Genomic DNA, 25,048 nt, shown 5'->3' with positions numbered 1-25,048 from the left:
ATGCATCTTTTCCCCCAAAATAAACGTAACAATAGCCTTTTTATTTTACCATTTATGACTCAAACATCTCCTGATGAGCATACTGACACCTTGTCCGCTCACAGTGGGTGCACCGCCTGTATCCTATTTTTCCTATTTTCTGTCGGGTCGGATTTTTCCCGCGCTGTCTGCGGATGTGACGTCAAGCGCGTTCATGTTAAACGTTTCAGATCACTAATTTCAGATAAATAATTCTTACCTCAGTAAACATAATGTTGACCTCCTTGCAGCAGATGACTTGTGAAGTGTGCACGTACGAGCGCGCGCTGCGAGAGCGAGCAGAAAGGAAGAGCAGTTCTGTTTTTTGACCACAGGTGTCAGTCGCGAGTTTAAATTTCAGAAAAAAAGCATATAGCCCCTTTAAGGTTTAACAGCGTATTTGTAAGTGTATTAGAATATAAAAATAGATTTACACACAAAACACACACACATGAATCTGATGCGCATGTAATTCAGTTAGGACAGGTATCTCTCGTGAAACCCCTGGAAAACACACACAGGTGTCTGATGCACATGTAATTCAGTTAGGACAGGTATCTCTCGTGAAACCCCTGTAAAACACACAGGTGTCTGATGCACATGTAATATACCATTTTAATAAATGACAGCACATTAAACAAATTACCTGTCTTTGTATTATAGGTTTATAAGAATCATGCAATTATCAGTGAAAACAGTGCAGCACTTTTATATTGTATTACATTAATCTGGGGTGACAAATATTTCTGGTCAGTAGAGAAAGGTTAAGTTCATCCACTCTTACCTGTACTATACACAACACAGGTTATTTTATTTTCGTTTCTTATTTTTCATTTGATATTTTTGTTAAAAGTGTGACCGTGGATCCTGGTGTATTCCAATATTTCAGATTGTTTTAATGGTGCGATTGTGTAATATATTAGCGTGTGACTTTGAAATAATTTACTTTGACATGACATAAATAATTAATTTTAACCTTGTTTCTATTAGCGGCAAAAAAGAAAACGCATGACCGATGACCTATGCAAATTCGGAATTAGGAGAACGCCTACTCTACAACGTCATTTTACGCTGTACTGAAACTCCTGAAGGAGAAGGAAAAGGAAAGAATGGTGGTTGGGGGTAACGTAGGGCTTCGCGGTAAACATACAGAATGCAGTATGTAAAGTGTAAAGTGATTTATTTTAATTACATTTTTGTGTGAAAATGGCGGATCGATTAAATGTGTTCTTGGTGTTATTGTTTTTATCCGACCATGGTAAGACATTTATGTTACTCTTTGTCTGCTAATGATTTAAAACGAAAGTGCCTAGTTACATCCCACGTGTTTTCAAACTAGTAGGCTACTAAAAATAAAAACAATGTTTAGTGATTAAAAGCACGATTATCTTAGTTTTTTTTCTGGCTTATATGATAATCAAGTTAAAGTTCATGAGACTCATGTTTGTCTGATGAGTGAATGTGTAAATCAATGATGTTACATTATGAATCCAGACGAATTTCTCTACTCAACCTTTATGATCATTAGATAAACATTTTCTCAGCACTTACCTGTTGTTTATTTTTGTTTGGCGCATAAATAACTTAATTTCTTTTTCAGTTCTTTTCAATGCTGATATTGTCGGATTGTCAGTGATGGAGGGAAATTCAGTCACTCTACACACTTATGTTGAAACAAAGCAACAAGAAGATATTAAATGGTATTTTAATGACATTCGAATAGCTGAAATCAGTGGAGATCTCAGTGATATCTGTACAGATGTTCAGTGTGAAGATGGAGATGAGAGATTCAGAGACAGACTGATGCTGGATCATCAGACTGGATCTCTGACCATCACAAACACCAGAACCACAGACTCTGGAGTTTATGAACTGAAGCTCATCAGCAGCAGCAGCATCAGTGAAAAGATCTTCAATGTAATTGTTTATGGTGAGTCAATTAATGATTGTTAGCAGGCTAAATAGGCTTCAATCACATCGCAAATCAACATTCAGAGGTGTTCTTTTCTCTTGTATTTTAATGCCGTTAATACGGTTTAAAACTTAAAACACTTTCAAAACATTTACTGTTAAAGGATTTCATGTAAAATAATATTTTAAAATGTGTGTGCAGAGCAAATAAATGTTTATTTTCAAAGAACATGAGAAATTGTACTCATATCCACAGTGCTTTACCATTGATGTTTAGTTTTCAATTATCTGTTGGTTTGTGTTTCAGGTGTTCCTGCTACAGAAACGGATCAAACCTCAGTGAAGGAGGGAGAATCTGTTACTTTAGATTCTGGAGTAGTAAGAAACCCAAATGATGTGATGACGTGGTATTTTAATGATATTCTCATCGCTGAAATTTATAGACATCAGACTAAGTTCTGTGAAGATGAACAGTGTAAAGAGAGATTCAGAGACAGAGTTGAGGTGAATTATCAGACTGGATCTCTGACCATCACAAACACCAGAAACACTGACTCTGGAGAATATAAACTGAAGATCAGCAGCGCTGATCTTCGTCGCATCAGCAGCGCTGTCAGTGTGAAGCGCTTCGGTGTTACTGTTAGTGAGTATAATTTAGTTCCCATTAGCAATTTTAAACTATTGTTATTTTTATTTATTTATCTATAGTAAATGCTTTTATTGTGGGCAATTAGAAAAAAAAAGATGACATGAAAAATGCATAGAATTAGTTTTTCTGTGAACATGTTGTTTCCTTTTGAGCACACAGTGTTGTGATGCTGTTTTAGCTGCTGGTATTTATTTATTATCATGCTGTCATTTAATAGTTAAAGGAACACGCCGACTCTTTGGGACTTTAGCTTATTCACGTATCCCCCAGAGTTAGATAAGTCCATACATACCCTTCTCATCTCCGTGCGTGCCTTAACTCTGTCTGACGCACCCACTGCTAGCCTAGCTTAGCACGAAGACTGGAGATAAACAGCTCCAGCTAGCATACATCTCCCAATAAGTGACAAAATAACACCAACATTTTCCTGTTTACATGTTGCAGTTTGTATAGTGACAGTGTGTACAAATAACAAGGTCACATGAGACACAACCATCTTTTAACCGTATACATATACTGGGAACTATATTCTCAGAAGGCGAAACACTGCTACTTGGGCGGAGTGATTTGCTCGCAGCACCTGAGAAGCCTCGTGAGGAGCAGAGAGTTTGCTAAGAGTTGCAGTGCTTCGCCTTCTGAGAATATAGTTCCCAGTATGTATATGGTTAGAAGATGTCTGTGTCTCATGTGACCTTCTTATTTGTACATGCAATGACTATACACATCACAACATGTAAATTGGAAAATGTTGGCGTTATTCTATCACTTATTGGGAGCAGTGTGCTAGCTGGAGCCGTTTACCTCCAGTCTTTGTGCTAAGCTAGGCTAGTGGTGGGTGCGTCAGACAGAGTTACGGCACGCACTGAGATGAGAAGGGTATGTCAAGTCAAGTCAAGTTTATTTGTATAGCGCTTTTCACAATACAGATTGTATCAAAGCAGCTCCACAGTATTAAATTAAAATAATACAACAAAGTTTGTTTCAAGAGGAATTTATTGATTGATAAAATTAAATTAAATATCCCCAAAATATCCCCAACTGAGCAAGCCAAAGGCAAGTATGTATGGACTTATCTAACTCTGGGGGATACGTGAATAAGCTAAAGTCCCAAAAAGTTGGCGTGTTCCTTTAAATAAATGTCATACAAATGATGACCTAAGTACAATGGTGTAAATATCAGACAAAGATTTTGTTAATGTTGGTTATTATCAGTCACTCTCTAGTAATAATGTCTGTCTGTCTTTAACTGTTCCAGATTCAGGTTTATCATCAGGAGCTGTAGCAGAAATAGTTGTTGTTGTCTTCTGCTTGTTGTTGCTGCTGCTGTAACTGCTGATATGATTTACTATCGCAAGTGTGGACAAAATGGTGAGTATTGCATAGCTGATTTACCAAGTTGGAAATTGTGTTTAAATAATAATTGCAAGATGCGAAAATATGTATTTTATTCTGATTAACAAAGTGATCTGTGTTTTGTTATTATTATTAAACAGTTTGCGGATCGACCCCCCAATAATCAGGTAAGATCATACTATTGCCTCTTTCAGATTGTCAGTTCAAATCCGATCAGATTGTGAAGTGTGAACGGCAAAAAAAATCACATGCAATGCGATTTTTACAAATCCGTTTTGAGCTTCATTCAAATGTGGTTTGAAATTCTATTCCAATCGCAGTTCTGGAAATCCGTTTCAGTCTGATCGCTCTGATCAAATTTCACGTGGTTTATCCCACTTTCTCACGCCACATAAAATATGCAGAGAGTTGCTGCAGAAACAAGGTCGTGTTGTTGAAAAGTGCCTGTCGAACAGAATGGAATTGAACTTTGAGACTGGCAATTATGGAATGATATTCCGGACATTATTCAAAAGGAATTGCAAATTGTATTTGCAATTGCGTTTTCTATTTGTGGACGCATAAAATGTGACATAATCCAAACGCAAATGCAAATCGCGCATTACTGTTTGCATTTTCGTTTAAGCGAACGCACAGTGACTGCCAAATTTAAAATGTAAATGCAAAGTCTGTTTGCAACTGTGTTTCCCATATCTTACGAGTCTTGACCCTGTCATATTTAAATAGCAATTTCAATGACCACGTCTGCTTTTTCACTTTCTCAGCGTCGCGTATGTAGCCAGCCAAAACTCAAATGGAATCGCAATTCCCTTAGTATTTCCATTTCCGATGCCTTACACGGAAACCTGTCAATCAGTGTCAAGAGTGGGATTATGCTATGGGGCGTGTTCGTGTTGGGACGTGACGTCACTCACAGTCGACCGTCAAGAGGTGATGCCCTGAACAGACGCCGATTTATTGTAAACAATGGAGGTAGTTAGTTGGTGAAATTGTGGAGGACCTTATGATGCTCGTGCAGCAAGTTGACGACAGTACATCCTCTACAGATGTCCTCTTACTCAGAAGCCATTTTTAATCGGGGGAAAATATCAAATGAGGTCCAAACAGAACCCAAAGACAACATGAGGGTTTAAGAAATATTCATTTTAAACTAAACCAAAACCAAAGGTGTTGCTGGACACAGCTGCATTTAGATCAGCGCTGAATTATTCATAATGACTGCACTTAAAATCCCACTGCATTACAATCATTGTCTTTGGGTTCTGTTTGGACCTCATTTGATATTTTCCCCCCATTAAAAAAACATTGCTCCCTTTATCTCAGTATCATGGAATTTTGTGACTTTTGTTACATTATTTGTCTAAACACACAAAAAAAAACCTGGGTTTGATTTAATTGTTCTGAAAGTAGCCTATGTATAATTTTGTTTTTGTCCATTTCACAGCTCAGATTCATTTTTCAATAAAATGATTAAATCCCACATAAATCTAAACAAATTGACAAATGAAAGCCTGATACTACCACAAATGTAAAGTGGAACAAACATTCTCACACACACATCCACAGGTTTAACTGCAACAGAAAGAATTTTTATTGAATTTCGCAAATTGAGAACACTTATTTGAAGGGGTGAGACCTAGCACCGACACTCATCTCTTGTGGTATGTCCAGTAAAGGACGTCCAGGTCCTTTAGTTGTCCTGTCCTTCACAAAAAGCCTGTTAGCTACTTCACTGAGGTTGGCGAAGACAGCGTTACTGATGTTGCTGTTGGTCAAGGCCACGAACTCATTTAACTTATCTAAAACTAAACGGCTTCTGAGTAAGAGGACATCTGTAGAGGATGTACTGTCATCAACTTGCTGCACAAGCATCATAAGGTCCTCCACAATTTCACCAACTAACTACCTCCATTGTTTACAATAAATCGGCGTCTGTCTGTTCAGGGCATCACCTCTTGACGGTCGACTGTGAGTGACGTCACGTCCCAACACGAACACGCCCCATAGCATAATCCCACCCTTGACACTGATTGACAGGTTTCCGTGTAAGGCATCGGAAATGGAAATACTAAGGGAATTGCGATTCCATTTGAGTTTTGGCTGGCTACATACGCGACGCTGAGAAAGTGAAAAAGCAGACGTGGTCATTGAAATTGCTATTTAAATATGACAGGGTCAAGACTCGTAAGATATGGGAAACACAGTTGCAAACAGACTTTGCATTTCCATTTTAAATTTGGCAGTCACTGTGCGTTCGCTTAAACGAAAATGCAAACGGTAATGCGCGATTTGCATTTGCGTTTGGATTATGTCACATTTTATGTGTCCACAAATAGAAAACGCAATTGCAAATACAATTTGCAATTCCTTTTGAATAATGTCCGGAATATCATTCCATAGGCAATCAATTAAAGACTATATCTGTATTGCAAGCCCCTTTATGTTGCTGTTGTTGTCTTTGGCGTATGCCTAACAATGCAACGTCATTTCCGCAGAAAGCAATGCAGAGATTCTGGAAAACGAAACAGCGCCACGGGACTCACAAATCGGATCTGAATAGTGTTAAAATGTGGACGGTCAATAAGGCCATGTTTACAACTGGTATTAAGATGCGTTTCGGTCGATCGGATGCCAAATACAGGTGTAAACGGGGTCTAAAACGTTTTGAGCTTCCACTTTGACCACTACCAGAGGCAGTAGAAAACACAATCGACCGGATTGCTTTAGTAGTGTAAACGCTCATGTGGTCGAATGTCGAACAGCCACAAAAGACCAACTACTCTCCGCCTACTGACCTAATGCGTAAACATTATGGGAAGAGCTCTAGCCAGACAGGATTTAAACTTTGTCGGCTGGAGACCCAAGTTTGGTAGTAGACCCTCCTCTTAAAGAAATCAGGACAGAAGTGGTTGAAAGTGGACACAAGATGGATTAAAACATCTTGTAAAGTCGACATTACAAGATGAAACACATTCATCTTGTAATGTGGATTCATTACAAGATGAAACACGTTCCTGTTTACGATTGTAAACATGCAGGAACGTGTCTCCCTCGTCTACTTATGATCTGATCGGACAAAGCGCATCTTAATACCAGGTGTAAACAGGGCCTAATTGTAAATCAGATTCCAATCGGATACACAAATACCCTACAAGCAGCTGCATTTACATGGACCCTAAACATCCATTTCAACAGGATTAGCAGCACAGTCGGAATAAAAAAAGTCACATCATGTTGTTTTATTTTATAATGAAGAACAGTGGCATAAATATCATATATTTTTTTTCCATAGGCTGTTATGACCCTGGTCTATGGTCAGGGTGTAACATAAATATAGGCAATAAACAGCAGATCATCACATGTGAGGCAGTGCCAGTATAATAAATCATAAATTAACTCTCAAATAATCTTAATAATATAAAAATGTCTTATTAATGCTCACTAATACACTAGTTCAAGCATATTAGATGTGCAGGGCTGTTTAGGAAAGATAAATGTTGCAATGTTAAATCTCACTGCTTCAGACAATTGCGTGGAAACATTTTATATTATTGTGATTCAGTTTATCAGACTGAAGATTCATTAAGAGAGCTATCTTGTCATTAGAGGTGTTGTTGGATTGTTTCTGACGTGTGAAATCCAAAAGACACACTTCCAGTGCAGTGCTGCGTTTATCAACTTTATTTATCACAATGCTTGTAGATTTCATATTAAACTCACAGTTCCGATGCACAAACACACAGTAAATCCCACAAGTTTGCTTCCACCCTCACATGTCCTGACACGCTCAAAAATGTGCTTCCTATGACTCACCTACACTCCACCCTGTGTCCAACAGTGGAATTATAACAAACATCCAATGGCTCTTACACAATGTGTTTAATATGTGGGAAAATAAAACTATTATATATTCTGCAAACACTGAAAGAAATGCTAAATGAATTCTCTCTCTCTCTCTCTCTCTCTCTCTCTGTGTTCCTTTAATCAGAATGAAGCTGAAGAGGAGACTCCTGCCCATAAGATTAGTACGTACTGTTAAACACTACTGATGGGACGTCCTATAATCAGCATGAGGCTGACAGTGAGACACCAATATAACCATTTATTACACTGGTACTTTCATTGAAAAGGAATGTGAAGAGGCAATGGAAAATGAGAGAAAAGCATCAGCTGAAACTCACGTTTTTTTGAGCAGTGTATTTGCATATATGTAAATCTAAATATGTCACATTACCTGCTCACTGGAAACCCCCACAAAGGTTCACAAATATGATTTATTTATGATTTTTTTCTTCAAGACCGCTGTGAGTCAAACAGCAGGGATTCAGGGATTGAGTTGAGTCTGCACTACTGCTACTGTAGGTGTTACTGGTATCATTGTTGAGTTTACTGGAAAAAAGCTGATATTGTTATGTTGCAAATTCAGGTGTTTTACTATTTTAACCAGCAAGGTGCCTTTGGTAAACCATTAGAAAAAAAAAAAAGAAAAAAAAAACTGGTTTGCAGTCTTGAACTATGAACAGTGTGTTTTTTATAGATCCACAATCTACAGCATCACCACACAAGTATTAACTACTATCTTACTGATTTATTTTATAGTCAGTGAAACACTTTACTGAGATTATTTAATGCTCCATGTCTTTACCTTAATGATACGGCTGTTGTTGAATGAATGAAATACTTCATGTGATAGATGTTACGGCACGTTCGCCACACAAACATTTGGAACATTCGCCAAACATAACATTTCGTCAAACGTGTCTAAACGAAACATTTGTAGTATTTAAGTTTTGATCAGTTTATTTCGCTGATGGGTTCTTTAATTTATGACGTCATGTGAGGAGGAGACTTTATTTTATTATTGTCATGCTGAGTTTATTGATTTTGTCACATATTAGTTGGTCTTAAACGTTTTTCAACACAAAGGGTGAAATTGTATTATTTTCTACTTTGTATTGTTTACATGTCTATTTGGTGCTTTTAATGCATAAAGACAAACCATGTGAGAATTCATCAGTAAACATTGTTGAGGATTTTCTCCTTAAAACTGTAGTAAACCAAAGACAGTCTAAAAAATGTGTTTTAAAACTGCCTTCTTTTCTCCTTCTCTGAGTGTGATGAGTTTTAACGTTTTCAATTTAAAATAAAGTGTAATTCCCTTTTATTAAAACTGTAAACAGCTGGCTGTGTAAGATTATTTTGATGGACGTAGTGCTTGGGGTTCAACAAGGTTTATTACAGTATTGCTATGCTTTAGTACAGTCAAAACTTTACATACGTTTTAGGTATCTATAAGTTCTACTGAATTGGGACATTTTGAGAAAATGGCCTTTAAAGATTTGTATTATAATTTAAATCTACAGACGCAAATGAAGTGCAATAAAATAAACACTTGTATTTTGGATGTTTTCTTTACACTTTACAAAAATACTACTAAAAAATATTACACGGAAATTTCAATTCAAAAGTACTTAATCCTTCATTTTGAGCAAATTTTCATTGTAAGGAAAACAGTATAATGTTATATTGAATGAGTAAACGACTCAAAAAAAGTGTAGGCTAATAATACACAAATTATTACAATAGAATTTTGACATTTCTGAATATCAAGATCAAAGTGAATATCCATGCCTGCAGGTTTTATCTCCCATGCACAGATTAAAACAATTTACATTTAACTTTACATATTAGTGATTTGTAGATGTTTTGTCTTTGTTTTTAAGTTGTACAGTATCATAAATACTCACTGAACTCTAAAGGTCTTTACTCGTTTACACACAGCAGCTGATCATGTATTTTGAAATGACAGTTATAAATGAAGTAGCATACATGTTTTCTCTAAAGGGTTCGTTTCAGGATAGTTGCTTTTTCTGTAGAGGATTTTGTATAATATGATGAATAACTGCCATGAATGTGTACCTGTTCAACTTTCTACCGATTCAACCTTGAGTAAATATGAAAGGTCAGTGGTGTCATTGATTCGATGAGCCAAAACATTATGAGCATCTGCCTAATATGCTGTTGGTCCTCCACATCTGTTGCCAAAACTACACAGACTCACTGAGGCCTACACGAGCCCTGAAGGAGTCCTGTTGATTTCTGGCACCAAGACGTCAGCACCAAGTCCTGTATGTTGCGAGGTGGAACCATCATGGATCAAACTTGTTGGTCTGGCCAATCCCACAGATGCTAATTTGGATTGAGATCTGGGGAATTTAGAGGGCAGGGAAACACCTTGAACTCTTCATCATGACCGAACCATTCCTGAAAAGTGTGTGCAGTGTGGTAATGTCATTATCCAGCCGAGTGGCCACTTCCACCAGGGAACAGTATAGTCATGAAGGGGTGTGCCTTCTCTGTAACAATGTTTAGGTAGGTGGCACGTGTCAAATTTACGTCCACGTGAATGGCTGGACCAATGGTTTCCCCACAGAACATTTCCCAGAGCATCACACTCCCTCCAGAGGCTCGTCATCGTCCCAAAATGCATCCTAGTGCCATCACTTGCCCAGGTAAATGGAGCACACATACACGGCCGTCCACGTGATTTAAAAGAAAACGGGAGTCGTCAGACAAGGCGACTGAGCTATTAAAGGGTAACTAAACCCCTGGTCAGAGCCTGACTCCACCCACTGGCAATATTTGAAAAATGCTGGAAAAGTAGGCAGAGCCCAGTGGAGAGGGGGCGTGCATCTGTGACATATCTCTCTGCAGGCAAGGGCGTGGTTAGCTGGTAACCTCTGACGTCAGAGGGTACCACAACTTCCAATAGGAAAATTCAACTGCAGTAGCCACTGTTCATCCTGAAGAGGGCAGCACTCAGATGTTTTTACACCATATTTTGTCAAATTAAAACACTTTAAACACAAATGTCAAAAAAACTACTTGAATCAATGAACAGCACTAATAAAGCCCCATTCTTACAGATCATTAACTAAAAAAAGTTGGTTTAGGGTTTAGTTACCCTTTAAAAAATGTACACCCCTCTCCTCAATAAGCCTCACAATGGGCTTTATGCACAGCTGCACTACTTCCTGAACTTCAGCCAGCTCTTTGTTTCCTGTCTGTCATTATTGGACAAACTGATTAATCCAGGTGTGCCTGACCTCAGTAACAATAATCAGACACACCTGGATTAATCAGTTTGTCCAATAATGACAGACAGGAAACAAAGAGCTGGCTGAAGTTCAGGAAGTAGTGCAGCTGTGCATAAAGCCTTACATACAAAGTATGTTTGGATGAAGAAGCATGCAAGATGATAATAATGGAGATGCTTTGCTTCACAAGTACAACTAATAAAAAAGTAAATGAATGAATATTAGCTTGGCAGCCAGCATAATTTTGTGGACTAAAGGGTCTCATTTAATTAGATCATGTATATTTAACAGTAAAAATATGAAAATCTGTTAAAAGCAGATGTATCTGGTAGTTTTACATTCATTTACCGGGTTTAATGTGTGAAAGAGTAAAGTTTTGTCTTGTTAAATGGCCAGTTAACCCTTTTTTTGTTAGTTACACCATTATGTGGGCAAAAGGCATCTTTCAATGACAGCCATTAAAGGAGAAGTTCACTTTTAAAAAAACTTTTGCTGATTATTTACTCACCCCCATGTCATCCAAGATGTCCATGTCTTTCTTTCTTCAGTCGAAAAGAAATTAAGGTTTTTGATGAAAACATTCCAGGATTTTTTCACATATTATGGATTCCATTGGGACCCAAACGGTTCAAGGTCCAAATGACAGTTTCATTGCCGCTTCAAAGGGCTTTAAACGATACCAGACGATGAATAAGGGTCTTATCTAGCGAAACGATCGGTCATTTCAAAAATAAAATAAAAAGTTGACGTTTTATAAGCACAAATGTTCGGCTTGCTCTGTTCTGTGATGCGCGTTCGTGACGTCACGTAATACGCAATTACGTTGAAAAGGTCACGCTTGAAAAATTGAAGAAAATGTTCTTTTTGGCTTTTTAATATTAAAACACTCAGGATGCGCACACGAAATGGGCATTTTAAACGATAAACTGACACAAATACATTTGAAAATGTTTATATGGTCCTCCTTCCGCACATTTGTAAACACATCAAACTTGACCTTTTCAACGTAATTGCGTATTACGTGACGTCACGAACGCGCATCACAGAACAGAGCAAGGCGAACATTTGTGCTTATAAAACGTCAACTTTTTATTTTATTTTTGAAATGACCGATCGTTTCGCTAGATAAGACCCTTATTCATCGTCTGGTATCGTTTAAAGCCCTTTGAAGCGGCAATGAAACTGTCATTTGGACCTTGAACCGTTTGGGTCCCAATGGAATCCATAATATGTGGAAAAATCCTGGAATGTTTTCATCAAAAACCTTAATTTCTTTTCGACTGAAGAAAGAAAGACATGGACATCTTGGATGACATGGGGGTGAGTAAATTATCAGCAAAAGTTTTTTCAAAAGTGAACTTCTCCTTTAATGTATTCATTCAAGTATAGAAGATGTTTCTTAAACCAGACTTGCTTTCCCCTATTGCTGAAGGAAGTTTCAATATTGAGTCATCAGTCACATGGCATTTACAGCTCAGTATCAGTTTACACACCCACAAAGACCAAACAATGTTGTGTTGTATATGAATATGATCTTTATAAAACAGGTACAGGATGTGGAGACTAAAGGTGTGAGATCAAGAATAGTTGAGGCTTTCTAGAAATAACTTTTTCTTCTCTAGCTGGATTGAACTATAGAAACTATAGCAGCTACAGGACCACAGCATATACGGTGATTGAGACATATAGAGATGTATACGCCCTTGAACATCAATCTTAATATTTCACATTAGTATGATATTTTCTTATTTCACATTCACACTGTAAGATCTCAAAATAATGTCACGGTCTAATTTGATAGAATCTTTTATCTGTCAGAATCAGTTTCATTGTAAAGCTGTGCTGAGCGGAAGTCAAATGTGAGCTTCATATGTGCAGAAATGGAAACATCTTCAACCGCACGGCGCACGCTATCTCACCTCAAACATAAACATCCTACAGTGGTCGCACGCTCATGAAGCTGTTTGTCCACCCAAAAGATCAAAACATTTCTGTACAGAATGAAGCAGGCTTGACTTGTCTTGATGAATATTTTGCATCTGTTTTCTAGATGTAGCTACACATATGTCTCATTTAGTTGAGTTAGCTAGAAGCTTCAATCTGCATGCTTGATGCACCAGAACCAAGGAGGTTTGTTCTTCTTGCTTGTCAAATCTTTTTTAAGCTTGAAAATAGACTTTCAGTGTGTAACCGGTGGCTAGCGACGCCAAGCGTGATGTGCGGCCAGCGACACCAGTTATAAAACACTTGATTCTGCGATGTGTAGTTAGACACGGGACAGCAGGCGAACGTTTCGCTATAGATCTTTTATTCCCCTGATACAAGACAAAAATAAGCAACCTCTATGAGAGGCAATCGCCCTTGTTTTCTCTCCCATTCAGTTACAATACAAAAAGGGAAGAAGAGGAGCCATACATAATGTAAAGAAAAATCACATTACACAAAAAAAAATGTATAAAACAGAAAACATACCCGATACAAAACACAAACACAGTGAGTGAATTTCACTTAATGTTCTCTATAAATTAATCTAATTTAAGATTTAAATAATCACACAGGTAAGTAAAAAAAACATTATATACATTAAATGGAGTGCAAATATAGACATAAAATTACATAATCATTACATAATGAGTATCAAAAGTCAAAAGAAACCTACCGCGAACTTTCAGTTACAGTAGATATTCCTTTAAAAAGATAGTTCACCCAAAAATGAAAATTATCCCATAATTTACTTACCCTCAAGCCATCCTAAGTGTGTTTGACTTTCTTCTTTCAGTCGAACACAATCCGATTTATATTAAACAATATCCTAGCTCTTCCTGCATTACAATTGTCCAAGTTTTAGAAGCTCCAAAAACTGCATCTATCCATCATGAAAGTAAATCATATGACTCCAGTGGGTAAATAAATGCCTTCTGAAGCGAAGCAATGGGTTTTAGGAGGAAAAATATCCATAATTAAAACTTTATACACTAAAATCACTGGCTTCCGGCAACGGCTGTACACGCATACATGATTGTTCGAATGAAATAAGAAAGGCATAGACATCTAGGATGGCTTTAGAGCAAGTAAATTATGTCATAATTATTATTTTGGGGTGAACTATTCCTTAAGAGTCAAACATAAAATTTTTCCAATGTGTCAAACGAGGCTGATTCTTCTGTGGATTTGGGATTCTTTCTCGTAGCGACTTGTGCATACACCACATGATCCCACTCTTTAACTTTCTGTAAAAAACATCACACAAGATATAATATCAATAAAATTATTATATTTAAAATGTGGCATCTTGAAGATTGATTAAGATTCAATGTGAAATCATGTTTTTTTGTTTTTTTTATAACAGTGATGCAATGTAATTTGATAAAACATTTAACTTTTTCTTACTGCTAAGCTAACATGAAGCAGATTTAGACTGAGTTCTCAGTCGTTTGCTTCAGGACCCAAATTTTAAATTGGGCATTAAGTGGTGACACAAAAGTGTTAATCTTTCAGAAGTAAAATTTTTTAAATCAATTAAGTAATATTACACTGTCGATCCTGCTCGGAACAAATTTTCGTATTAAGAACAATTATTGAGCAAACTGTTGAACTACAGCAGAAACAGACGGTCAATTTCATCGATTTTACAAAAGCATTCGACATCGTGGCACACTTTGTAAAATTGTTCTCTCATCCTGGTTCGTTTCATTGACCTCTTGCAACATATACACATGTACACGTTGACCAACAGCCTCTGGACAAAGTTGATTCATTTACTTATTTAGACAGGGGTGTGTGACAGAGGATGGCGAGACATCGCAAGTCGACTTGGGAAGGCCACGACGGTTAAACGGCGACTATGGCTGATCTGGACGTCTAATTCAATGACCTTAGGAACAAAAATCCGACTTCTAAATTCGATCGTCATCCCTACAGCCATCTACTCGAGTGAGACCTGGAAATCGTCAGCAAGCATCACCAAACATCCAAACATCTTTTCAACAATGATGTCTTCAGCAAATACTCTGCGTCTCATACCGTGACCGTGTCAGCAACGTGGAAATATACTGAAGAACTGTTACCTGCCCCGTGGCCACATCTGTACCTTCTCAACCCCTAAAGGGTGCATAGTAGTACTGGTACCTCAGAGTAGTCATATGTACTCTGAGAGTGTAATATTAAAAAACAAATTTAACATGTAAGGTGAAAAATTGGCGATTTTGTAAATACATAAAATAAACACTGTTCACTGCTCGAAACAAACACATTGTTAACTTAATTCACTTAATCAAATGGAAGGTAACTTAATAATTTTAGGTTGGGACTACTACATTAATAATTCTTCACGCTTTGCATGGGACTGCAAATGTAGAAAGTGAGCATTATTGTATGTGTTTTATGTCAGTAAAGGGATAGACTTGTTAGTGTGTAATGTTCAGTTATAATTTCTGTTATGTTTTTTCTGGTTGTAATTGTGCTAAAGAGTCTCTTCCCGATCATTCAATGAAATTATGTTTAGTATGCTAATATGCGATAGGGCTAGCAGCTGACAACACAAACTTGGTCTTGTTCTAGTCTTGTTAAAATAAGTGTGTGAAAATTTCTTTTGTTTATTTATTTTTTATTTTGTAAGAGATTTTACAGTTATTTAAAGGTATCGATAGTGAAGTTTTGACATTGAATGAACATGTTATGGCTTTTATAATATCTGATATAATGCTGTTGTGTGTAATGTGTGTGAGATCATTATACAGACAAAAACACAAGCACACATCAAAATCTCAGTCTCAGCTAAAATACAGTCTAAATGCAGAGATTAAAATATCTTACCGGTTTAGGTGCATTTCCTCTGTAGCTCACTGTCTCAGCATACGTTATTTCTACATCACAAGCTGTATCTGTTTAAATAATAATAATAATAAAAGATTAATTAGCATTCATGAATTTGACATTATAGCAGAGTATTAAGTAATTATATTTAGAACAATATTCTTAACACGTTATTTTCAATGAGCACATTGTCATTCATAGCGATGTTAATTTGATGACAAGCAGAAAGCTGAATCTTTACACATGCAAGATTATGTTCATGAACTGGATAAAGTTGTGTTATTATAGAAATAATGTACATAAGCATTTCCGTGTTTGCATTTACAGTGTAATTTGATGCAGTTTGTGAGAGAGACGAGTAAAGAATGTGGCCCAGTGACATTATATGCAAACATATACCGAAACCCAGTAACTGCCCACGTAATTTCAGTTTCTTAGAAACTAAAAGGCATTAACAACTAAAATGATAAGATTTAGAGTATATTTTTTATAATACTTGTTTAAAAAGCTGTAGGTAACACTTGCCTTCCGGTTCTTTTTTTCTTTGTTTTTTGCTGATGCAGAAGATCCCGACGGCAACAACAATCATCAGAGATCCAACAGAGCTCAACACTATCAGAGACACTGACACGTCCCGTTCTGAAATGATAAAGAAGTGAACGCATCAGTCTGATCTCCAACAGAAGACAGAGATCAGGTCAGTAAACACACACATATATCATCAGTGCTGTGGTACCTGCACATGTGTGACAGAGTGTGTTGATGTCCAGATGTGTGGTCTGGTTGCTGATGGGATTGTTCAGCACACAGCTGTAGGTGTTTTTATCCTGATATTCCACCTCCAGAGGTAGAGAGAGACTGATGCTGAGATCACACACACTGATGCTGGACAATACACTGATTCCTTTGTACCAGGAGAGAGTCGCATCACACACTTTTAACACTGATGAACACACCAATGAACATGATGATGATGACGATGATGAACAGTTTCTACTGATGACAGGAACAGGCAGAGGAGCTGGAAAACATGAGAATCTGGATAAATCTAATCAACAATCACATTTTTGGATCAGTGTGCCGAGTGAGTGTTTAGTTTGTTGACAGTTAGTGATTGTGTCCGTGATCTCAAAATATAAATGATTAAATATTTCAATATATAAATAGTTCATAAAGAATGTAGAAGGCAGGATTGGTGATCTCGACTCACCATAGACAGAAACATTGAACGTTTTAAATAACAGTTTAGCTGCAAATATCTGTAGTTTATAAACTCCAGTATGTTCAGTTCTGGTGTTTGTGATGATCAGAGATCCAGTTTGATCGTCCAGCTTCAGTCTGTCTCTGAATCTCCCATCAGGACCATCAAATGTGGTGAAGTTTTGTTTCTTTTTTTTTATTTTAGCTATGAGAGAGTTTTCAGCTCCAAACTGCCATGTTATGCCGTCATTACGTATTTCAGTAAGATCACTGTTTAGCGTGACAGAATCTCCCTCCATCACTGACACTGACTGTATTTCATTTGTTTCGGCCCCAAACACCCCTGAAGAACATGAAGAGAGAGACAGATTAAGACTCCTGTTGGTTTACAAAGCCTGAAATCAGATGTGAATTGAATTGTTTAAATATGAACTGAAGAACATCCAGAGCAACAGCAAAGACACAAAAGAAAATTGAAAGGTAAAGATGGTAAAAAAGTAAAGATTTTTTCTTTATTATTTTTTAAACCTATCTACTATAGAGTAAAATAATATATTTAAAAAAATAAATACATGATAATTACAGTTTGAAAGTACAAGTTTAATTCTGCTGGATATATTTAATATACTTTTTGAGAAAATGCTGGGAAGTGTGCATTTGTAATCTTTGAAAATTACGATACTGAAAATCACAAAAAACATTTGAGATTTGAAAGCGGTTCAATTGAGGTTTAGGATTTCTGAGCGAGAGAAATTTATAGTCACAAAAGAAGACCTGGAAATTTCCACTTAAAATTCCAATTAAACACAAAGACCCGGAATTCAAAGTAAGTAAATCTCATGATATCGGTCCAGTATATATTTAAAGTACAAAATGTAATGTAATCTGAACTGTAGCAACATAAAATGTTTTTTTTTTTATTTTTTTTTTATTTACTTACCCATCAGACTGCAGCAGCACAAACAGAACAAAAAAAACATCTGAGAAATATTGTTCAGTTCTTCAGCGAAACTTCTGATCGATAAGGCTGTCTGATAAGACTGTCTTGTTCCTGTTATTTGGTGCATGTGTGAATCTTTTGACCCTCCTACTTTACACACACATACTCTGAATTTGTTTTGAACATAGGTGTATATCTAATGTACGATAATGAACACAGAATCATAACACACTGTGTGTGTGTGTGAGTGTGTGTATATATACATAAACTGTCTGCCATCTCACATTACCAGTTTGACTAAAGTTCAGCTTCTGAGTCATACCTGAAACCTCTGTGGTCGGTTGTCTTACGAAATGTTGTTTGATCTGTTGGTGGACAAACTTGTTTGTATGAGAGAGAATGGGTATTTAGAGCATGTGTGTTTAGTTTGGTGAGGGGCCTTTTCCTGCTTCTATGTATGCACAGCTCAGACTCTTTAATCTACAGATGCATTGAATCAAGATAAGAAACTACCGTTGAAAAAAAGATAAGTAGGCATCCCTTCTGCTCGGAAATCTCTCAGTGGGAGGGGCTTGTGCTCCAAGTGGGAGCAAGTTGGCGAAAACATCTAAATGGTTAACTACGTCGATGCGGTTATATAAAGCCACAACAAAATGATGGCAGAAAGTAGCGATTCTGAAGGGAAAAAAACGATTAAATCTTCAGGTCAAGACTTTTTTTTAATGTAGTTAAGTTGTTTAGATTCCACACGTGTGTCATGTTCTTTACTAGTCCAAATGGAAACAAAGCTGCTGTGATGCCAGACCCCCTTATGGAAGAAGAAAGCCGTCACAATTTTGACAATGAGTGCTTATCCAGATCAAAGAAATTCTGTATTTTCAAAAGTATGTGGAGTTCACGGCATAGAGTCTTTCAAAGACGTCCAAGAGTTTTGAGGCAGTGTGGCGTGGTGGCGCGACTGCTAATGAGCATCACCTGCATGCCACAATGTCGCATTGCTCACCCGCCCTCACAGGCGCTCGGGGGGTGCGAGACGACCACCATTCAACCCGAAAAAAGTCATATAACTATTCCAATGACTCCGAAGCTGTTCGGTTAAGGTGAAAAAGTTACTTAGTTCACCTTTAAACATTCATAGGTTCCCGCCTCCTCCTTCTTCCCTGAACTATTATACCTTGCTACATTGGTGACAAAAACACGGGAGGAAGGAATTATCAACAAATGTGCAGTTATCACATTTACTTAATTTGCCAATAAAGTCGAGTGTGGTCCGCCTTGCTCTGATGTCATGCTGACATATGTCAAAAAACCCTCGTGATGGCGAGGCGGCCGTGTCGGATTCTGCAGTTTCTCTCCACCGACTGCGCTGATCAAAACAAGATGGGAAACGACAGGCTGACAACACAGCTTAATTGGTTTAAACAACTGTGATGTATTGTTCGCTTTAAAAATGTTTGATTTAAAGGGGAAATTGGCAACTATTTCATCTTAATAAAACTGTTTAGAAATCATTTGGATGGTTAAATAACCTGTTCTGGTGAGAATGGTGACTTTCCCCCCTCCCCCCAGCGTTCCCAGGCGTAAAACCAACCTTGCAACATGGGGACTAGCGTCCCGGTAAGTCTTGTGAGAAGCGAGAACGAGCGAGAAACACAAACTGCTTTACGGCAATTTGACATAAACACAATGTTTTATGATACTGTGTATGATGTATTACCCAACTCGGTAGACAAAGCTCCGTCCACACGATAAAATTGGCCGGCTCCGATAATAAAAACATAACATGAGCAGCGGTAGAAAGGGTGAGGGTGAGGGTGCCGCAAGTGATTTTTTTTTACAACAGTGTTGTGTGGGCAGCTCGTTGAGAAAACATGCGACAACAAAAGTGAAAATCAGCAAAGAAATGACTAGAGTTGCCGTGTTCCCCTTTAAAAACTCTAATATCATGTTTTATGTGTGTAAATTAGCCTATGTGTGAATATTCCCAAACTCTCTGACAGTGTGATCTCTCTATGGGTTATGCGATTACCGTTTTTATATATATATATATATATATATATATATATATATATATATATATATATATATATATATATATATATATATTTATAAATATATGTCTGTAATTAAAGTATAAATGCCTGATAAACACGTCTTTCGAATGGAAATAAATAAGTATTTGGGTGCCTTGTTTATTAAAATTACTTTCATATGAAAGCAACAGAACTTATATTACATCAAGTTTATCATCAACACAGTAGGCTACGTGTGAATCCCGCGATATCCGTCTTTGATCTCGCAGGTGTCTGATCCACTCATAGACAGTATAAGAAGGATCCACTACATTACAAGAAGAGAAAAATGTCCGTCTTCTGCACTTTTCCACTCCTCCTCTCACTGCAGCGCCACTATTTCAGACGAGCCTAATGCCATCAATGAAACATTCCAATAAAGTAATTTGTGTCAACGCATATTCGAATAAAAAGTTTTTTGCATACCATAGCTAATTATTGACTTTAATTAAATTAATTAATGGCGTCTGTGCGTCCACAGTTTCATTTGCAGATCTTTTATGTCGGAAACGACTGACTAATATTGAGTAACATCTTGGATAGTATTCCTAAAAGCTTCGCACCTACCGCACGCATTACAGACATTGATGCTCAAACGCGGATATGTTACATGTAAACTAAGCCTATAGAAAGAATGAACCAATCTCAAGAACAGCTTGGTCTCGCTTAACAACTAAAAAAATCTGCACATTATTGTACAATAAACCATACTAAAAATCAGGTTTTCCCCTGTTTTAAATTAAATGTAGGGATTTTTAATTAAAGTCATAAGCATAGGCTATTATACCAATAGGTGTACGTAGCCTACCTCAGGCTTGCATCGTCAACTCCGAGTCCTCGGTAATCCTCGGCAAACTTCGACAGTTAAACCAGCTCATTGGGCTCATTCGGTTCTTTTTACAGTCGGACGTCCAACTTCGTCTTTGCGTCTTACGTCATCAACCCGGAACTAAAGTCTGAATCAGTTCGATCGATTAGTGAGGGATGACGTTTGAAGCCTCGTTTGAGTGCAGTCACAGTGCTTCGAGAAGGGGTTCACCTCTTGCGGAACGACGTGTTTTCCCCTCTCAAGTTACACAAGCACTTCCACTTCTTTGTCAGTCCACCTTAATCACTTTCACCTTCTTTTATCCAGTATAAAGAACCTCCGGAGGTTCAACAAAAGCACTGCCCAGTTACAAAATTCTGAAACATTCTGAAACAACACTGAGCATAAATACTTCACAGACCATTTATTTATTTATTTATTTATTTATGCATACATACATACACATACATTATACATACGTACATGCATGAAGTACATAGCCTACATACATAACACATACGTTTGTGTATATCATGAACCATGTAAAATTGTGGCGCTGTAACCATATTTCCATTGACCAGCAGGTGTCCCTCGTGCATTCGAAGCCTCGAGAAATGAACCACTGCTATTATTATTCTCTGCTTTGAACGCTAGAGAGCGATTAATTGCTTGTTATATTAGCCAAAATATCCAATAGTTTCCAGCAGACCTTATCGTGTGTGATACTTTAACCAATGCAATGCACTTAATATTCGATTATATTTTGTAAAAAAAATTAATAAAACAAGAACAGTACATGACAGACAAATGAGCACAGTGAAGGGTGTGATTAATATTTATTAATGAACTTTAGGTAAATTTCCAAATCACAATCTAAAATAGAATATTTCAGTTGCATTTCTCATGCTATTATACTGGTTAACCACTAAATGAAAACAATTTCAGACATTACAATAACACCAAAAGATAATGATACAAAAAGTGAAGACAAAACAGAAACATCCTGAGAATTAATAAAACCAAAAGTGAGATGTACTGTCCCGTATGAGCTTTGACATCAATTCCAGTAGATAAATACAGTATTTGATCATCGTTTTTTAGGGACATTTTCATACACACCCTCCTCCTTTGATTTCTGTAAGGAAACACAAATTCAATCAGGAACTTGGTGATAAGACAGAACTATAGGTTTCTCTCTGAATAACCTTGTTATTCTCTAAATAACAAGACCTTATGTAAATCTTAATCTAGGGCCTACTGACAAAACAGTATAGAACAGATGCTAACATGGAGCAGCAAGAGGATATGACACCAATCATGACTTTTTCAACCGTTAAATCATCAAACAGTCGAAGTTCTGCAGGTTTGCAGTCTCTGCTCTGAGAATGACTGTCTTTCCCACTAAAGCAACAGCAGAGACACTTGTTGCAGAACGTCTACAAAGAAACCAATGTCTGCTAAAGCTGCATCTCAGCTCAGATAATGATGAACCGCAGAGACGCTGCAGATCGAGGACACACTTCAGCACAACATGAGTAACAACTCTGTGTCCTACTTTCTCTCCGATGAAAATCGAATGGTATAAAACAGACCTTGTTTGGGTTATTTAAAAATAAGAAACCAATGTATTTAGTTACAACTGTTTACATATGATTTCAAACAAAAGTATAGCACATTTAAATTAGTATAGCACAGACCATGGGCTGGCTGTTGTAAGTGTAACAGGCTATAGGTTATAAGTAATACAATCCATAACACCTCATTCATGATACATGTAAATAAATTACCTTTCAGGCAGACAGCAGCACATGAAAAATAGAAATGGGCTGTCCGTAATCTAAAGACGCGCCACGATGCAACAACAGCAACTCACTGATTATAATGATCTAGTTCAGTCAACCCAGACAGCAACATAGTGTCGGCCCAGATCCGGCACACATCTGGTACACACGGATTCCACACGCACCAGATGTGGGCTGGATCTGGGTCGACACTATGTTGCTGTCTGGGAAATGATACACACCACACACACCCAGTGTAGACATGAGATCGACGGAGCAAGACTGTTTTAAGACTAAGCTATAACATTTTTAATATAATTGTATTGTTTAATGATCGCTGCCGTATGTTTATTTTCACTGTAGGTGTCTCTACTTTATCTGTATCTGGCCTGTCGACGGATCACTGTATGCATCCTCATGGGGAGTCGTCACTTCTTGTCGACCTCATTTGTAAAAAATGTATTGCCGGTTGCTGTACCTTCAGTGGGGGAATCCGGCCCTCATTCAAATTAGTGCGAAAGCCCCTTAAAAAGTAGCCTTTGGCTAACAAAATCTAGTTTATTCGCATGTATTGGTTTTCATTGGAGTTTTTTTCTCCATGCATAGTTCTGTGTGTTAAAATAGAGTCTAGATTGTTTACAGATAAATCCACAATTCGCTCAAAAAGTGCCCGGTCATATGCCGTTGTTTCGGCGCCCAAATTCTAAGCATGCTGTATTTACAAGTTCAAGTTGTGAAAGCTGTTTTATGTGGGTTTTGTTTTAATCGTGATTAGAGGAGTGCGATTGACCTCCTTTCATTGCACCAGGGCAAACACGAACGTCTGCCTTTGTTTCTCAATTAGTACAATTTCACTTGGCTAGTGTAGCCTATGTCTAAAGTAAAAAAGAAAAGAAAAGTAAGAATATTAGCGACAGAAAGTCACCATTCACTTTTATCGAATGGGGAAAAATGCAATGAATGGTGACTGAAGCTTTCAGATAACATTCAGCCTAAAAAATGTTTTATGTATACACTTTAATGTACAGCTAATATTCTAATCGCTTAATAACATTGAGTTTGAACCACTGGAGTCACATGGACTACTTTAACAATGTCTTTACTACCTTTCTGGGCCTTGGAAGTGGTAATTAAGTTGCAGTCCATGAAGGGGGTCAGAAACCTCTCAGATTACATCAGAAATATCATAATTTGTGTTCTTACGGGTGTGACAGGAGAGTGTGTAATTAGTGACCGAATTTTCATTTTTGGGTGAACTGTCCCTTTAAACTATTGCTTTTTTTCATCTCCCTACTAAAGGTAATAATAATGACAGTTGAGTCGATAAACCACCCACTGTTCACTGACCGTCTGATGCTGCAAACTTCAATCAGCAAACTTCAATCACTTTAACTGACTGCAACTACTTCTTGCGGCATCTTACCTTTTTTCGTGTTTTTGGTTTACACAATGCTGAATCAGTTCTGTCTTCTTGCCGGGTCTGAACTGCATTAACAATAATACAGATGCGTTCAAATGAGTTTTCAATATTTTTGTCTTAAAAAAGATAAACATTTATACAGATAATTGCTTGCTCTTCTGACCTGTTTTTCTACATTTATTGCAGATGCAGAAGATCACGACTATAGCAACAATCATCAGAGATCCAGCAGCAGCGGCAGAGATCAACACTATCAGAGAGACTGAGACTGAAGGAACTGAAGGAGAGGAAAAGAGAGACATTAATGTAAGTGAATGTGTCATTGTGATCTATAACAAAATCAGAGATCAGGTCAGGAAATAAACATATATTAGTGCTGCTGTACCTTCACATGTGTGACAGAGTTTATTGATCTCCAGATGTTGAGTCCGATTGACGAATGAATAAGCCACCACACAGCTGTAGGTGTTGTTATCCTGATATTCCACCTCCAGAGTTAGAGAGAGACTGATGCTGAGATCAGACGCGCTGATGTTGGACAATACACTGAATCCTTTGTACCAGGAGAGAGTCACATCACACACATTCAACACTGAACACAACAGTGAACAATTTGATGATAAAGATGATGAAGAACATTGTGAAGAGTTACTGATGATGACAGGAACAGGCAGACGAGCTGAAAAACATGAGGGAATAAAGAGAAATCTAAACATCAATCTGATGTAGTGTGTTATCGGTCAGTGTTTCCATCATCTCAAAATATAATGAGGAAACATTTCATTATGTAAATAATTAAAGGAATATTCAGAGTTCAGTACAAATTAAGCTCAGTCAACTGCATTTGTGATGCATGAAGTTGATAACCACAAAAGTAATTATGACTCGCCCTTTGTTTTAATTATTATATTTTTTTTAAGAAGAAATGTAGGTTACAGTGCGAGGCGCTTATAATGGACATCAATGGGGTCAATCTGTAAAATA

General features: G+C 37.3%; 2 protein-coding genes and 1 long non-coding RNA gene across 6 annotated transcripts in view; 1 reads left to right on the top strand and 2 right to left on the bottom strand.

Moving 5' to 3' along the window:
• Positions 1 to 1,090: 1,090 nt before the first annotated feature.
• On the top strand, positions 1,091 to 9,328 carry LOC309476206 (uncharacterized protein). The gene is made up of 6 exons (XM_082139455.1): positions 1,091 to 1,276; positions 1,619 to 1,948; positions 2,237 to 2,572; positions 3,834 to 3,946; positions 4,072 to 4,098; positions 7,920 to 9,328. The coding sequence occupies exons 1-4, from the start codon at positions 1,225 to 1,227 to the stop codon at positions 3,905 to 3,907; spliced, it is 792 nt and encodes a 263-aa protein (XP_081995581.1). The 5' UTR covers positions 1,091 to 1,224; the 3' UTR covers positions 3,908 to 3,946; positions 4,072 to 4,098; positions 7,920 to 9,328.
• Positions 9,329 to 13,315: 3,987 nt separating this feature from the next.
• Positions 13,316 to 15,961, bottom strand: LOC309476362. Its single transcript, XR_014198058.1, has 2 exons — positions 15,844 to 15,961; positions 13,316 to 14,258 (listed from the first exon to the last, which is right to left on the bottom strand). It is a non-coding gene; the product is annotated as an uncharacterized lncRNA (long non-coding RNA).
• A 587-nt stretch (positions 15,962 to 16,548) lies between these two features.
• The window catches only part of LOC309476154 (uncharacterized protein), a 56,372-nt gene continuing 47,872 nt past the window's right edge, over positions 16,549 to 25,048 (bottom strand). For 2 of the 4 annotated variants that reach the window (XM_082139377.1, XM_082139376.1), the window contains 4 exons: positions 24,450 to 24,743; positions 24,228 to 24,341; positions 24,068 to 24,129; positions 21,685 to 21,998 (listed from right to left, as the gene is read on the bottom strand). In XM_082139377.1, the coding sequence (XP_081995503.1) occupies positions 21,951 to 21,998; positions 24,068 to 24,129; positions 24,228 to 24,341; positions 24,450 to 24,743 (518 nt within the window). In that variant the 3' untranslated portion in view covers positions 21,685 to 21,950. The other 2 variants (XR_014197939.1, XR_014197940.1) reach the window with 2 other exon arrangements.

Source organism: Leuciscus leuciscus (genome assembly GCF_965113295.1).
Source record: "Leuciscus leuciscus genome assembly, chromosome: 15".
In the NCBI taxonomy this organism is placed as follows: Eukaryota; Metazoa; Chordata; class Actinopteri; order Cypriniformes; family Leuciscidae; genus Leuciscus; species Leuciscus leuciscus.
This window is presented reverse-complemented; position numbering and strand designations above follow the sequence as displayed.